The sequence below is a fragment of the Populus euphratica genome, unplaced genomic scaffold (genome assembly GCF_000495115.2).
Source record: "Populus euphratica unplaced genomic scaffold, PopEup_1.0 scaffold11.1, whole genome shotgun sequence".
NCBI lineage: Eukaryota > Viridiplantae > Streptophyta > Magnoliopsida > Malpighiales > Salicaceae > Populus > Populus euphratica.
In genome coordinates, this window is record NW_011499878.1 from 36,600 (window position 1) to 53,799 (window position 17,200).

The following is a 17,200-nucleotide window of genomic DNA, read 5'->3' on the forward strand; positions in this document are numbered from 1 at the left end:
GTATGTTAATATTAAAAATAAATTTTAAAAAATAAAAAATATTATTTATATATATATATATATATATTAGTATAAAAATTATTTAAAAAATAACTATTATTACACTCCCAAACAATTCCTTAAATAATAATCCCTTTCCTCTCTTTTTTTTTAATAAAAAATTTTGAGTGTTAAAAGTAGTGTTATTAAAATTATCCAGCTCAGTTGTCTATCCATGACCGGATTTAGCTCATGCCATGATTCATATTCAATTAGGCAGGAGTTAACTTAATGATTCATGTTCAATTAGGCAGGAGTTAACTTAATTAAGCTCTTGATAGAGTGGATTGCAACTTGATTAACTTGATGCAATAAAAAATAATGATGGCATTTTATTTACTTTTTAGTATTAAAAATATATTATTTTAAATTGATTAGAATCAGACCGATTTAATTTATTAAAATTATGGTGATGATATTAAAAAACTATTTTATTTAAAAATTTAAATTATTAAATGAGATGTCAGAATATAATTTATATTATTTTCTAACATATTTAAAACTTATGTATATTCATTTTACTTTATATTTAATTTTTATTAAATAAATAAAAATAATTAATACCATATCAAAAAAATTATTCCACTTAAAAATTTAAATTATTAAATAAAATTTATATTAATTTTTAATATATAACTGATAAAATTGGTTCAAATAACGACCTACCATTTTTCTCCCGGCAGAACTCTTTACGTGGGGGTGCGTGGGATCCTATTTCAGTTTCAGCCAACTCTCGAACGAATAAAATCTTGAAGCCCTTCAACTGAAAACGTTGTCGTTGTTATCATTATTATTGTCGTGAATTGGTCTTCCTTTCAGACTGGTATTATTTAATTTACTAACGACTGCAGATGGGAAATTAAAATCAATTCCAACCGTTACTGCCACGTTGAATGATGGAGAGGGACCCAACTTGCGGGCTTGCTAACATGCACTTATGCACACGATACCACAAACACCCTCGCAATACTCGCGTCGCCTGCACGAAACCCAAGCCCAGTGCACACCTTCCTCTCCAAAGCACTCCCAGCGCACTTTATCCGTGCTCCCTGTCTCAAAACTAGCTGTTGAACTTGTCCAAGGGCGCATGGTAAAAAAAACTGTCTAGTTGAACTTGCGTGGCTTAATATTTAAATTAAAGAAATTACTGGTATCATTATTATTTAATTTCATTAAAACTTACAATAAAACAAAATAAATAATATTTTATAAGAAATGACATGAATAAATTAATTTTAATTACACAAGATTCATGCTCTTTCCCATTCTTTTTTTCTCAAAAAAATAAATAAATAGTTCACATGCTATTTTGTTTCGTAAACAAACAAACAAATAAATAGATAATTATGCTTTCCTTTACTGTATATATATATAAACTTTTTTTTTGCCCCCTTGTTGAGTCCAGAATCCATTCACTGAAACCCCACAAATCAACATTGTAACCCAACTGTAATGATATCTCACCCTTTCTTCTGATTTATACTTAATATTCCCTCAAATTAAAAAAAAAAAAAAAACAGAAAGAAAGAAAACACCCGTCTCCACCGATCAAAGCTATACACAAAATAGTAATAATCTCATGCAGTTTTAATCGGTAGCTATCTATCCTCGTTTTGCGTTATTGTTATTCTTCGGTTTAATGCAGATATAGAAAGAGAGATGAACGTGAATCAATCGTGTGTTGTAGCTGGTAAAATAAAGCACATGCAGCGGCAGGATGTGGACGTGAAGGGAGGGAGGGGTTAGGAAGGAATTGAGAAAGTTTTGATGGGAAATCAGAATCATCAGCGTCATCATCAGGTGGTGAAAGTGAGGAGAGAAACGATTGCAGCATGCATGACATGTCTTCTCTGCAATAAGTTACTTAGAGATGCCACTACCATATCTGAATGTCTGCATACGTGTCAGTCTCTCCTTCTCAATTCATTTCGCTTCCAAATCCTTGATTGTGTTTTGCCTTGTTCATGATCTAATCTGGGTCATCGGTGTTTTTTTTTTTTCTGGATTTGTTGGCCTGCTTCTTCTTTCCTTTTGTCTTGCTTTGACTCGGTACTTGTGTAATTCTGTTTAAAGAATGTGGAGATTTAGCACTTTCTTCTGCACCAGGATCTTTGATGATATCGATCTCTTTCTAGCTAGATTCTTTGCTTGATGAAATTACTGTTTGCATGTTGGGCCAACAGTAACATATTTTAACCAATTGGGAAGTCTTTTAGCTCTCTTTTAGTACAATTTTTATTTATCTTAGACCATATATCTAGCTAGCTGCTACCTTTTGAGTTAATTTTTTTTTTTTTGTGTAGAACTGTATTCCAGGTTTCATCTTCCAAATGTATTGTGTGCTACTTTGACGATGAACTTTGTATTATTCATGCGGATTAAATGCTGCTGAATGCTGATATTTTTAAGTTTATCAAGTCAGTAAATGAAGAAATATTTGATTTTTTGTATTTTATCCAGTTTGCAGGAAGTGTATATATCGGAGGATATCAAATGAAGGATTAGATAGCTGCCCAATATGCAACATCAACCTGGGCTGCGTTCCTTTGGAAAAATTAAGGTCAGATATTAGCTGTTTTTGTTTGGGTGAGATTTGAGTGGATGGATTTCCGATATGCTTAGTTGGGCTGTTGTTTATACTGCCATAGAATGCAATTGCTATTTGGTCAATCTGTTGAGGCAACAATAGAATTCTGCTCATTTATCATGCATATACATGCAGAATGTAGATTATAAGATGTATAGGACCTGCAAATTTTGGTAAAAAAATTAGGTTTTTGTGTTTAAATCGTTCAATGTGCATGTATTGGTAAATGGTAAACAGGCCAGACCACAATTTACAAGATGTGAGGTCCAAGATTTTCCCATACAAAAAAAGAAAGGTAGAGGCACCTGAAGTTCCAGAGTCAGTTGCATTACCAGTTACTAGAAGAAAGGAAAGGTCGCTCTCATCATTGGTGGTCAGCACTCCTAAAGTTTCCACGCACACTACTACAACAGGAAGAAGAACGAAACCTTTTCCAAGAAGGGCTGCTGCTTTACGAGGTACCAATTTTTCCATTGAAAAAACGAATAACAAGGAACATGTTCCTGTTGAAGATAGTCCAGAGAGCTCAAGTTCACCCGAAACTCTGAAAAAACCTAATCAGAACATAAAGCAGGTAAATATTAACCGTTATATCAACTTTGTGTGGATACCTAATATCATTTTAATTGGCTGTTAATATAAACGTCCACTTTCGTTTCTAGTGTCTTGACAAGCAGTCCAATTTTCTAAGAAGTCTAAGAACTGCATGTTTAACAAGTGCAGAATTCTCCCTTTACTGAACCCAGCCAACCTGTTCCTGATGAAGCAGAGAATGGGACCGAACCAAGGGATGGGAAATCAGATCTCTGGCAACCTTTAAATTTTTTGGTGGAAGTTGCGAACAGAACCAAGTCATTCAAGTCTAGTCCCCAACTTAATGATGCTAAATCAGAATCTCGACCTGTCCATGACAATGAACCTCGAGCGCTTAAAACCAAATTTAAGGAAAACAAAGGCAGATCAAAAGTAAAGGATGAAAAGAATAATATTGATAATGTCTCTGAGGGACCAGTGGAACCAAAAAGGTTGCGCAGAATACGTCAAAAAAGGGCAGTGTTTAATAACATTTCCGGCATTTCATCCCCAGCAGTGCTGGACACTGCTGCTGCAAAGCAAGAAAGAAGAAGTGGTCCTGTTTGGTTTTCATTATTGGCTTCTGAACAGTGAGAACCAACTCCAGCTCTTTAACTAGAAGAAACTTTCTGTACTAGGAGTCTAGAATATTGAAACGTGTTTGCTTGCTTAAATGTATTTTCACTGTGTTCATATAGTTTTTTCACTTCTTTTTCTCAGAGAAGGAGAAGCACCCTTGCCACAAATTCCTTCAAGTTACTTAAGGCTAAAGTGAGTTTCTTTTGTCTTCACTGCAATATTGTATGAACTCTTCATCTCATTTGCTGGATACTTTACCTTTTGTTTTGTTATGATTTATGAAGATTCCTTCCTGGCTTTTTTTATTGTGAAGATATTATTCCAAGTTTTTGGTACTTGGTAGCTGGGAGTACAGTGAAAAAATTTGCTCACGTTATGCTAGTAGATGCTAGAACAGCAGTCACTGCCTGAGAGAGTAAGCTTAACCTTTAATCATGCTTAGGTTAGAGGCTTAGAGCTGTAAAGATGAAGGGAAGGCCTCCAAGGATGTAGTTGAGGTGGTAAGAATTGTGAGAAAACATGGTAGCACATATTTGTGAAAACAATGAAATTTATTTTCATTGAGGCATCTTATTAATCTAAAGTCATCCTTCCTCTGCTACACAACTCATTCCTTCTAGAGGTCTGGAGGTTGCAGTATGGAAAGTGCAGGTGGGACAGCCAATTGACCTATCGATTTCAGAGAGTGTATCTCGAGATGTATTTTACCAATCCTAAAAAGGGACAGGTTATCTATATTGACTAACTATTTAATAGATTCCATGCGCATCTCAGCATATATGTAGATAGTTTCGGTCTGTAACTTACAGCTAAACCAGTCATTAAAACTATGCTGGTCCGCTTTCAGTCCCACCTGATGGAAGGCGCTGCTGACAACCTGAAAAACCACTAATTCCTCCCAAAATTTAAGGCCCATTTTAGATATTGTAATAGGCCACTTAACGTGTCGCTTTTATGTTTATTGAATTGTTTGACAAGTTTTCTCACATTCAATCTATTCAATAGTCCTCATAAACACACTGGAATCTTAATTTGTAAATTAATTTAGTTCTGTGCACTGTTGTTGTGCTAATTTATGCCTGTTACCTATTATTTTGCCGTCATTTTTCAGCATTTCTTTTGGCTACTTTTCAGTAATTAAAATTTGAAATAAGAAAATAAGCTTTTTTGGTGAATAAAGTAAAGCAATCAACTAATTCCTGGAGATGTTTCACTTATTTCGCCCTATGCCAGGAATGGAAATGTACCTGTTTCTTTCATCCAGAAGTACTTGATGAAGAAGCTAGACCTCGCTAGTGAAGCTGAGGTGAGATGTCGTTGACAAGCTTTACGTTCAGATCATTTTCAGTTTCAATTAGTTGTTTTTTTTTAATGCAATTACAAAACAGTCTTGGACCTTGGATTACCATACCCTATCAACTCCAAGTTGAGCTTGCTATTGTGTTCTTAGGCACAAGTTCTTGTCATATTAAAAAGGTTGAAGTACAAGAGATCTCAATTAAGCACCAGGGTCATCAAGTTTTGTCTTTAACAATGCATGTGCTGCTCTCTTCCTTTTCTTTTTTTGAGCCCTGCATTTTTCATTAGCGTACATTACTCATGAACCAATAATCTCATTAGTCCTGTCCCCTCTTAAAGTCTGACTTCTGTTGCATTTGCTCCTGCAATAATGTGAGCAGAATTATTATGAATCGGAAATTGTTTCTTTCTTAGGAAAACAAATATTTTGGAAGTATTCTGCCATTAGTAAAGGTTGAACAAAGTATTTATTTAAATCAAAAGGAAGCATTTTCAATTAAGCAGCAGAAACTATAGCAAATACATTATCATTTTGCCTCGTGGGCGTTCAATAACAGTTTTAGCATAGAAAAAAGCTTGTCTAGTTCTCATTCTTGTAACTCCTCTGGTTGGTATTCTTTCAGGTTGAGATCAGATGCATGGGAAGACCAGTGATCCCTACATTACTATTGTATAATTTAGTTGATCAGTGGCTGCAAACAGTGCCAAAGACCGATCAAGTACCAGTAACTGCAGGTTCCTCGGCAAAGGATTATGTGATGGTGCTTGCCTATGCTCGAAAGGTCCCAAACCAATAACAATGCTTTTTTCCAATTTGTTGTTCCACCACATCATCAACAATCCATATGCTTCTTTGAATCCCGGAGGGTAACAAAGTGAAATTTTCTCCTCGGCTTGTATATTTTGAGCATGTCGTTCATGACTAGTTCCTCCACAATATCTGTGGAGTCTTTGGTTTATCCACACCAGGCTGCCGCAGGGAAACAGAGGGTGAAAAGGAATTCTTCGATTCATGATCATATAAATGCAGGCAATCTGCACAAGCTGGTTAGCCTACAGTGATGAGGTGCGCGTTCACGGGTGTTCTTCCAGGTACTGTCTGATTACACACCACCTAGCGCAAGACTTTCTACGGAGACCATCACATCTTTCTTGGCTGCGTGTTGCATGATATGCGAGCTAGATGATGCTCTATTTGTTTAATCAGACTTACGCTCCCATTGTTTTCTATGGTTGATTATTCATTGTAGGCAGAGATGGACCTGCTTCGTTGGCTGCCCTCCACGATAGAAAGTTCTGTTTTTTGAGCCTTTTTTTCGACTGCATTGAGATTTCAGATTTACCCCAGTTATTATTCCTAGGATATTAGGATTTATTTAACTATTAACAAGATGCGACCGATAAAATAATTATTAATTAAAAAAATGTTTTTTTAATGGGTAGTACTTTATGTATGACAGAGAAAATAGTTATTAAAATTTAATACAAATTATAACTAGTATAAGTTATCAATTTGTTGAACTCAAACTCGGATTTTCTACATTTTATTTAGTATACTAACAATCTTTGCTATGTTCATACGCATGGTATGTCACATACAAAAATTCTTAATTAGAAAAAAATAAATTATCTGCAATATATTTTTTATCTGTGGCAAAAAAGAAGTTATGTCACACAAAAAAAAGATTTTTTTATGCATTATTAACTATTCTTTCAATACACACAGAGTTAAAAATAGAATTTCTTCACGTTTAAGTTTAACTTATTTAATAATAATATTAAGAACTACATATTGAAAAAAAATTCAGTCCCATCCACGTGCTAAGGGAAGTAACCAGGTAAATACATGTAAGGGGATCGTCTGCACATGATTTTTTGCACGAACTTGCTGGGTATTGGCGGTGGCTCTCTCAAGAGCTAAACGTCCCATTTAAGAACTGTCCGGCGTCGTCGTTATATATAAGCATCGAGTAGATGGGCCGCCCGGTCTTCATGCCCTCTGAGTCAGTTCATTATCTAGGCCCGTCTAGACTGAGGAAAAGATCGACGAAAAAAGATTCTTTGTGATCAGGAATCGCATTTTTAATTCTTACAAGACTAGCAAAATTCCTGACACTTAGCAGCTAAGTGTTCTATAATAATTCACTTGCTAGGTGCACTGTAGTTTGCCGCTTTCTTTCTTCTTTTTTTTTTTTTATAAGAACAAGAGTTGTCCTCTTCTCTCTTTTTATCATTTCATGTTCTCTTATTCTATTTTAGTAATTTTTTTATTCACATTTTGCATCGAATAAAATCAAAACACGATATTAAACCTTTAAATTTCATCTTAGCAAGAGTGCGATTTCAACAGGACTATCTGGAGGAACCACAGGCTTCTAACGGCTATCTAAACCCTCCACAAAACAATCAGCGGTGCCCTCACTATGATGGGATGGATAATAGGAAACTATGCAAATAAATGCTGTGAAAAGTATGGGTTTTTGATAACCTCTATGGTAAATTCAAGTTGCATAACTTGACCTTCATAACATGGACATAGGGGGGGAATGAATGACTCGAGCTTCAGAGATGCCACCATCGATTTTACAACACACAAAATCACGAGGCAACTTCAGATGTATTGTACAAAAAAAATCAGCTTCATGGGATAGGATTTCGTAAAACAGCCAAATATTCTTCCTTCAACTGCTAAAAAGATAGATATGATATACATGACCTTATCATTATCAAACATACAATTGGAAAAATAAATCACTAATTCATCACATTCCTCGAATGAACGCTACCAAGGCATCACAACATGAACTGAAAATGCATGAGAGAATTCGTGAGAAGACCATAAGCATAAGCAGATATTACGGTCACAGTACTTAAAAGAGATCGCCACTGAATGAATAATCTTACACATTCCATAGACCCATCAAAAAACAAAAAAAGAGATCACTTCCGGAACCACTCCTCCAATCAGGCACAAAACAAGCCAGGAACCAAGAACTCTTCCAAAAAACTAGCGGGCAAAGGGAGACCCATGGTGAAAGAAGCTTTTAAAGTCACAAAAACATGGATTGTGACAACGGGAAAGCCACTAACTTTGCATGGCCAGTGGCAGCAATATTGCTAACTTTCCTTTGTCAATTTTCACTTGCAAGTTCCTGAAATGGAGCCAATCCACCTTTAAATGAAAATTCTTCCGCAATATTTTCGATGCAATTCGAGAGACTCAACGTTATTGCGTATAAAGAAAGACCCGTACTTCGAAACTTATTGGCAACCATCTGGACCATCTCTGTTCGTGAAAAAAGGAAGCCAAAAGGAGACCATCACGCACTTATGCCACTTTTAAGCCCAAGAAAATGGAAATTCAGAGTCAGTCCCCACCTTTCAAAAAAATTTACACAAAAAAAAAAAAGACTAGTAGTATCCTTCTCTTGCATTTCTAAGTTCAGATCCCAGACTTCCACTAGAACACCAACCTTGTACCCTGCTATATCCGGATGTTTGCGTACTGTAACCAAGTTCACATCAAAACAAACAACACTGGCGATTGCACCAATCTATTCACACCAACGGGCTGGTAACTCATCGGTGCTCTCTTACACCGTGAGAGCTAGGATTTGGGTTCGAGTCCCGGATCAGTGAACACACAATTTTCATCTCAAAAAACAACATTTTTACTACGAATTCATACTAAAGCAACTTCAGTTTAAACCTAACAAAACTCATACAAATTTAAGTGTACGTAGAAAACCAACAACATATAACATCAACAGCAATAGAGAAAAGGACTCCAATAAAAAGAAGAAGTGAACACATTTCTGCATTAAAATCCAAAGAAATCATTTATTCCCACCATAAGAAGTACTACTTCCTTTAACAACACTAAAGAAGGTACAAAACACCGTCATTAACCAGCTGTTTCTTCACTGGTTCTTCAATCATAACAACATTTACAACACAGTCATCCCACAAAAAATTAACACTACCCTATTAAGAAAAAACCTAAAAAAAAAATAAACAAGAGAAAAAAAATCGAATCAGGTCAAGATTGATCATCTAAGAAGAGAAAAAACCGCTGCTCCTGCCGAAATTATGTATGTTTTAGCAGACTTGTGCGTATGAAATTAAATTCCAGCAGAAAAATATGAAATCCAAAGCTAAGAATCTTACTTTTAAAAGCGAGTGTGGCCAGCTCTCGTGGGACTCCCCACAACAGAAAGCAAACTTCCATCAGCCACATCTTGCTCATCCGAATACAAATCATCAGTTCTTCTAAACGCAGCGTGCAAGACAACAATAGCAGCTCCAATCAAAAGCGAAACCAAGACATTTAACCACACGTGTGTGAAAATCAAAGCAACAACAGTAGCGACACCGAGCAAACCAAGCACCACACGATCATCAATCGTGCGGTGGAAAATCACCAATGGCTGGTCACGAAAGAAGTAAAGGAAAAACCAGGCGACGAAGACGATTAAGAAGACAATCATTGAGAGAGGGTGCCATAAGAGGCTTAAGAAGAGGATAGAGAGGATTATCATTGTGTAATTAACGCGAAAGTAGGAGAGGTTCCGTTTTATGCGGATTGTGGTATCGCCGAGGGACAGTGGGCGCGCGAAGGAGGAGAATTCAATTAATTCGCGCCATGGGCGGCGAGTGGCGAAGATGGTGGATGTCGTATATGTCGTATTGATGGCGCGTGTGAGGAAGGTGGACGAGGGCGCGGTGGGTGGGAAGGAACCGTACGAAGCTGGAGATGGAGAAGTCATTGAGAAAGACGAGAGAAGAGAGATCGGTTCGTTGTTACAGAGGGAGAGGCGGTTTTGTGGATCTCTATAAAGAAGGCATTTCCTATTTTAATGGCTAGATATTTGTCGGGAAAGAGCGCAGAGGGCATAGGCTTGTGAAGACGACGCCGTGTTAGGCATTTTAAAGAGGATGTGGTGTCGTTTCGGCTTCTTTAGCGTGCGGGTGCGGGGACGCGGGCGCGAGAGGAAAGGGAAGGCCAGGAAGGAAGGGGGGAGTCCACTGGGTCCAATAATGAAAATATGTTATAAAATTTGAGAGAGAGAGCCTAGACAGGATAATCAACGTCCAAGCTGTCACGTTTATGGGCATTGTTGCACTCTCTCCTTTTCTTTTCTTTTTTAATTTTGAAAACAGTTTTTAAGACATAGAAAATACAAAATAATTGTATAAGAAAAACTAACAACCGGGACATAAAAAAAATCAGCATGGCTAGTGAAAAATTGCAAATAGTTTTTCTATAAAAAAATAAAAATAAGGCAAAAATACAAAATTGGCCCAAGTCTTACAATTATGCTTTGCTACAATTAAAGAGAAAAATCCCCTCATGAAAGATGGACAAAAGAAAAATAAAATTATAAGCTAATAGCTTGCAAATCAAAAGTAGATAAGGGATGTGGTGTGAGATAGGAGGAGTAACTTTTTTCTTCCTTGCCAGCGAGTTTGCGTCCAGGGTCATCCACTGCAACTGGGGTGCCGTACGGGGAAGATTGGAGTCAGGGAGAAGCACCTACTCTACACGAGTAACATGTTCGTGAAGCTTCAGCGAGCTCGGCATGCTCTTATCTACTTTGTACGCAAAGCAAGAAACATGAAGATCTTGATGATGCGGTGCGATCACTTAGGCGGTGCGACTAAAGGCTCAGAGCAACTGATGTGAGCTTCTTCGCAGTGCACAGATGGAACTTCTCTTGCTGGCATTCAGATAGTTTTCATCACAAACATTTGGTTGATTGCATTATGTAAAAGCTCTTATAGCAGGGCCACCACCTACTGAGTTAATTTCCCTTTCATTAAATGAAGAAAATCTCTGTTATCCATGGATAAGAAATAGATTGATAGCTACCGATTGTGTATATTTAACTGCTTGACTCGCTGAAATAATGATCTTGATGAGAGAAATCAAGACGGCTCAGGCACAAAAATAAACTTGCAGATTTGTCAAACGGTATACCATTATATAATTTCACACCCATTGCAGTACCAGCACAGCCAATCGAGCTGAACGTACTCACTGCATTCACCCGTCTTAAAGAGTGGATATCAGTGAGCCGCGAGAGAGAGTTCAAAGGCTCCAAAGAAGATAATGAAGTGCTGTAATGTCAGCATACATTCCTTGTGATAATGCTTGTAAACAGCCTGCAGAGGAAAGGAATGCAGCAATTTGAATGGCCATGTTATTGCCCAAAGAAGCCACCTGCTGAAAAAAAAGCAATATATCAGTAACCCCAGAATCCTTCAAGAATCAGATAAACAGATGGTGAAGAAAGCAAAAACTAGAAATCCCATTAATTTTTTACGGAACAAACAATGCATTTGAACATTCCTCCTATCCCATCTCCACGAAGACGCAATCAATAGACTCCATGATGATATTTGGAGTTCTGGCCCATTTTCTATCTAACCGAACGGGTTGCCGCCTTACAAGAGCAAAATGAAAATTATGGGTCTGATAACCTCTATGGTAACCTTCATATTAAAGTAATCAATTTCATAGAATAGGATCTAGTAAAAGCGCCAACTAATCTACCTTCACATGCTAAAAAGACAGAAATGATATACAGAACCTTGTCAGTATGAAACATGCAATTGAAAGAAATAAATCACTAATCCATCACTTTCCTCGAATGAACGCTACCAAGGCATAACAACATGAGAGAATTCGTGAAAAGACCATAAGCATAATCAGATATTATGGTTACACTACTGCAAGAGATCACCACTGAATCATCAAAGAAAATAATCTTACACGTTCCGCAGACCCAGTAAGAAGAGAGACTTCTGGAACCACTCCACCAATCAGGCACAAAACAAGCTAGGAAACAAAAACTCTTCCAAAAACTAGTGGGAAAAGGGAGACCCATAGTGAAACTAGCTTTTAAAGTCACCAAAACAAGGATTGTGACAACAGGCAAGCCACTAACTTTGCACGGCCAGTGACATCAATATTGCTAACTTCCCTTTGTCAATTTTTCACTTGCAAGCTCCTCAAATGGAGCCCATGCATTAGATCCAGCTTTAAATGAAAACTCTTCCGCAGTATTTTCGTTGAAATTCAAGAGACTCAACATTATTGCAAACAAAGAAAGATTCGTACTTTTAAGCATATGGCAAGCAACAATCTGGATCTTCTCTGTTCGTGAAAAACAGAAGCCGGAAGGAGACCTTCACGCACTGATGCCACTTTTTTCTGTGCTTTGGAACGGTAATCGCATGTATTAAATACATTTTTATTTTTTATTTTTAAAATTTATATACAATTAAATCACACTTGAGGATATGTTTTAGAATTCTGATCCATTAGATTAGTTAATAGGTTGGTATAAATATAAATTTTAATTTTAAATAAAATATAATTAAATAAATTAAATAATTAAGTTAATATCAATTTAATAACTGATTAATTTATATTTAAAAATCAAGTATAATATTTAGCAATATATTATGATCTTTTAAATATTAATAAAGTTATAAGTGGTTTTACTTAATATTTCAGTGATTAATTTCCAATGTAATTGTTATTCGTTAATTAATATTGTTATGCTTTATACATTATAATACATGGTATGTTTACTATATCAAATCATATTTATTTTCAATATTATAGTGATTGATTCTTTAAATAAGTTATCGTCTTGATTTTTTTAATCAATCGATATTTTCACTAGTTTTTCGAGTTGTTTTTTGACTTGTAGAGTAAATCGTGTCATATCTAGTAAATCTCATATAATTTATTTATTTTTTATTATAAAGCATGTTAATAACCTTTAAATATTTTTTTATATTCAATAAAAAATTGATTTGGCCCGCAGCATGATAAAGGTAATTATCTAGTATATTGTTATAACTCAATTCTGGATTATTTTTTAAAATTTATTTTTTAAAACTAAAAAACAATAAAGACCGGTAACGTGAAGAAAGCAGGTCGGGAAATTAAGTAACAATTTTGGAGAAACTTTTAAGACTTAATTGTACCACATTATACACAAAATAAAGAAAAATACAATTTCAAGATCAAATTAAATGATTATGAGATGGATTTGCATAAAAATTAAATCTAAAGACATGGTTAAATTTTTAATAGGTCAATTTGATATTAAATTTTAATTATGTTTAAGAATTAATTTGAGTCTAATTGAAGGATTTAATTAAGTGCAAGGACTTAATTATACTTTAAATGGGTCAAATTAATTTTATTTGAGATTTAATTGGTGAAAAATTAAGTTTGGGAGCCTAATTTGGGCTTAATTGAGAAGATTATAATTTTAAAAGACCAAACTTAATTTTTAACAAGTTAATTGATTGAAATTAGAGGGCAAATTGCAAGAAAATTGAAGTTTTTGGGTCAATTAGGGGTTAAATTGATAATATTCGCACCTAAGGACCAATCTGCAAAAGGTGCCAAACTATAGGGGTTCAATTAACAAAAATTAGGGGGAAATTAAAAAAATTGAAAGTTTAAAAATCAATTAGAAGTTAAATTGCATACAACCGAGATCAAGAGCCAAAGTGCAAAAAACGCATAAATTTAAGGTTCCAATTGAAGTTCCGTACAGGCTAAATTGCACCACATCAAAGATTCAGGGTTAATTATGAGTGTAATTACCCAAATTAAAAACTAGAAGACTAGATTAAACTTTGACAAAACCCTTAATTTAACCTTAACATGCATTATTTTGATGATTTTTTTTTTAAAAAGGAGATAATTAGACAACGCGTCGTCTGGTTGCTATTCATTGTCTTTTTCTTTTACTCGAAAAATATTGCTCATGTTACCTACTTTACAGGTGCATTTAATGAATTTAACGTCCATCAAATTTGACAAATCTTACACACAAATAGAAAATTATTTCATGGTCAATGAAAATAATGTCCTGTTAAATGGACGTGTTGAAAGATTATTTCCTAGTAAATAAAAATAATATCCCATTAAAATGGATATATTGGTTGAACTATTTCCTTTTCTTTCTTACCTCAACTTCATATATAATGTACTAATTAATGGACAACTGGAGAAAGTCATATCCTGGTTAATAAATAAGATATCTCATAAAGGATTGACAAAAATAAAATTTAGATCAAATGTTTAAGTTAATTTTTGTAGTGAAAATATTAATATTATGTTTTATATCTTTTGTATATTACAGAATTTAAAAATATCTAAATTATTCTTTTACTAGATATATAATCAAGAATAATATCCTTACTTTAACTGGTAATATAGTTTTGTTGTATTTATTTTGAATACATTTGTGTCCTAAGAAATTAATGTTATTTTAAATAAATTAATTTTAAATACTGTATATTAAATCATACAATTTTTTACTATATAAAAAATTAACAATATACAAGCACTGTAGCTTCTCCACGCCTTTTAATATTACTTATATATAATAATAATAATTAATATTATAATGGTAATTATATTATAATATATATATATATATATATTCATTTTTTTGGTTTTTTTTGTTTTTATGTCTTTATGAGTTTTTTTTAGTTTTTTTAATTATTTTTTTAATTTAATTTAGTTTGTTAATGTTAATTTTTTTTCTATTTAATTATCAGACTTTCATAACACATATCGCAAGGTTGACAGGTTAACCCGTCAATTAACCCGTTAATCTTTTTTTCTATTTAGTTATCAAATTTTTATGACATGAATTTAAGGTTTGATGGGTTAATCTGATTTGAAGGATTAATCCAGTTAATTCAATTTTTTTTTGCATTAGTTTTTTTCTTTGTGGGGAAAGTATTGTAGCTTCCTCACATCTTTTAATCATACTTATATATAATAATAATAATTATTATTATTATGAAAATTATATATATATATATATATATATATTCGTTTTCATTTTTTTTTGTTTTGCCTTTATGGGTTTTTTTCTTTTTTCTTTGTTTTTTTTCCTTTTAATAATTTTTTTGCTTAATTTAGTTTGTTGATAAATCCTGAGTTTGATGGGTTAACATGATTTGACAAGTTAACCCGAAATTTTATTTTTTTTGCTTTTTTTTAATTAATTTCTTTATTTAGTTTAGTTTGTTAATGTTAAATTTCTTTCTATTTAATTAACAAACTTTCATGACACGTATCTCAAACTTGACAGGTTAACTCAGTTAATCATGGGCTAACCCGTCAATTTTTTTTTTCTATTTAGTTATCAAACTTTCATGACACGAATCTAAGGTTTGGCAAATTAATCTGGTTTGAAGGATCAACCAAGTTAATTCAGATTTTTTTTCTTTTTCTTCGTTAGTTTTTTTTCTTCTTGTTGTTTTTTTTGTTTTTTTAATTAATCTATTTAATTATGATGCTTTTATGACACGACGTTACAGCTAGACCCACATCCAAGGCTCTTGGGTCCAGCGTTGCAACCAGACTCACTTAAACTTGAGTCATGTAAGTTTAATATTATTATAAATATTACTCTTAGGTCAAGCGTTGTAGTTAGACCAAAGACTCTTGGATATATCTTTGTAGAAATACACAACACTCTTGGATCTTAGCATTTTTTGATATTTTTTTATGCAAGGAAAAAAAATAACCTGTGGCGTATGCTTTTGTTTTGTTTTTTTTCTTTTTTAAGTTTTTTTAATGTGAACTGCACAATGCAATCCACAGTGAAAAAATTAATGCCTTTAGTTTTTTTTTGTTTTGTAATTATTCTTTTAATTTAGTTTCTTAATATTAAATTTTTTATGTTTAATTATTAAACTTTCATGACACGGATCCCAAGTTTAACCGATTAACCCGATTGATTCAGATTATTTTTTTTCTCATTACTTTTGTTCTTTCTATTTCATCTTTTGATATTGTATGCAGTACACGGTGAAAAGGCTGATGCCTTTAGTTTTTTTTATATATATATCTTTCACTCGGGACTGTATAGTACAATTCACAGTGAAAAGGTTGATGCTTTTTTTTTTAATTAACTTTTTTATCTAGTTTGCTGATGTTAATTTTTTTTCTATTTAATCATTAGACTTTCATGACGTGAATCCCAAATTTGACAGCTTAACCCAATTAATTTATATTTTTTTCTTTTTCTTTATTAGTTTTTTTCTTCATGTTGTTTTTTTTGTTTTGTTCTTTTTAATTAATTTATTTAAATATCATACTTTTATGACATAACTTTACGGTCAAACTAATATCCAAAACTATTGGATTTAATATTGCAGCTAGACCCATTTAAATTTGAGTTTTTCAAATTTAATATTATTATAAATATTACTCTTGGATCTGGTGTTGAAGTTAAATCTAAAACTTTTAAATATAATTTTAAAAAAACCTAATATTTTTATATTTTAACTTTTTTTAATAATATTTTATTTAAAAAATTAATCCGCTGCAGGTCATTTAACTAGTATAACACTGTAGGAAACATAAAAATAGATGTATTTAGTAAAGTTGTACTATTTATTTATACTAAAATGTATTCGTAATTATTATTTATAGGTTTTATTTTGAATTAATAATTTGATATTAAAAATATAAAAAAATATGTAGAATTTTTTTTAAAATATCTACTTAAAAAAATAATTAACTCTTTTAAATAACTTTTTTTCGGGATTTTACAGCAATCACATCTTTAATTAAAAATGAAAAAAATAGAAACTGAAGAGAAAAAATAAGAGAAGAAGAAGAGACTCGACAAGATCGCTTAATTGACGCAAGATCCCAACCAAGCCAGTAACAGCAACACCATCGAGCACAGCTTTTGAATCTCCTTCATTGTTTGCTTCCCTATAAAGTTCACCATGTCCTAACCCATACTCATTTCTCACTTCAAACCGAACCAGATGTATTCTTTTTTGTTTTTGGTTCTTCTTTACTCTTTTTATCTCTCTTAAAAAAGAGATTCCTCTCTATCTAAGACTGAAATAACAGCAGCATTAGTATCAGCAATACATTCAAAATTCAATGAATGAATAAATGAAAAGATAATAGCAATTTATTATTTCTACTGAAATCGTTAAAACGATCCTGGAACCATATTTTTACATGATTTCATCTAATCTTAATAATTGCACCTGATTTTAACTTGATTTGATTTATTTGCGAGTTTTTAGAACAATTTCATATATTAACCCGTAAAA

The 17,200-nt window shown here is 33.2% G+C and overlaps 2 protein-coding genes across 8 annotated transcripts; one reads left to right on the forward strand and one right to left on the reverse strand.

Moving 5' to 3' along the window:
• Positions 1 to 1,436: 1,436 nt before the first annotated feature.
• On the forward strand, positions 1,437 to 6,389 carry LOC105128665 (E3 ubiquitin protein ligase DRIP2-like). 3 transcript variants are annotated; one of them, XR_842920.1, is made up of 8 exons: positions 1,437 to 1,942; positions 2,500 to 2,599; positions 2,864 to 3,200; positions 3,350 to 3,789; positions 3,920 to 3,970; positions 5,012 to 5,084; positions 5,701 to 5,952; positions 6,108 to 6,389. XR_842920.1 is itself a non-coding variant. In XM_011030431.1 (8 exons), exons 2-8 carry the CDS (start codon positions 1,807 to 1,809, stop codon positions 5,872 to 5,874), a joined length of 1,311 nt encoding a protein of 436 aa, XP_011028733.1. In that variant the 5' UTR covers positions 1,437 to 1,633; positions 1,727 to 1,806; the 3' UTR covers positions 5,875 to 6,389. The 3 variants fall into 3 exon arrangements, 2 of the variants coding, with proteins under 2 accessions (XP_011028733.1, XP_011028732.1); XM_011030431.1 differs by having other exon boundaries at positions 1,437 to 1,633; positions 1,727 to 1,942; positions 5,701 to 6,389; XM_011030430.1 differs by having other exon boundaries at positions 5,701 to 6,389.
• Positions 6,390 to 7,090: 701 nt separating this feature from the next.
• LOC105128666 (PRA1 family protein F2-like) lies at positions 7,091 to 10,092 on the reverse strand. 5 transcript variants are annotated; one of them, XM_011030436.1, is made up of 2 exons: positions 9,245 to 10,092; positions 7,091 to 7,108 (listed from the first exon to the last, which is right to left on the reverse strand). In XM_011030436.1, the coding sequence occupies exon 1, from the start codon at positions 9,841 to 9,843 to the stop codon at positions 9,247 to 9,249; it is 597 nt and encodes a 198-aa protein (XP_011028738.1). In that variant the 5' UTR covers positions 9,844 to 10,092; the 3' UTR covers positions 7,091 to 7,108; positions 9,245 to 9,246. The 5 variants fall into 5 exon arrangements, with proteins under 5 accessions (XP_011028738.1, XP_011028737.1, XP_011028735.1 ...); XM_011030435.1 differs by lacking the exon at positions 7,091 to 7,108 and adding an exon at positions 7,816 to 8,229 and having other exon boundaries at positions 9,245 to 9,967; XM_011030433.1 differs by lacking the exon at positions 7,091 to 7,108 and adding an exon at positions 8,266 to 8,414.
• Positions 10,093 to 17,200: the final 7,108 nt, after the last annotated feature.

Bases quoted from the DNA above. Each gene is read 5' to 3' on its own strand.
- LOC105128665 (XM_011030430.1), top strand. From the start codon at position 1,807: ATGGGAAATCAGAATCATCAGCGTCATCATCAGGTGGTGAAAGTGAGG. The intron at 2,600-2,863 runs GTCAGATATTAG...AATGGTAAACAG, and splicing joins GTTCCTTTGGAAAAATTAAG to GCCAGACCACAATTTACAAG. The intron at 3,971-5,011 runs GTGAGTTTCTTT...GCCCTATGCCAG, and splicing joins TCAAGTTACTTAAGGCTAAA to GAATGGAAATGTACCTGTTT.
- LOC105128666 (XM_011030436.1), bottom strand. From the start codon at position 9,843: ATGACTTCTCCATCTCCAGCTTCGTACGGTTCCTTCCCACCCACCGCG.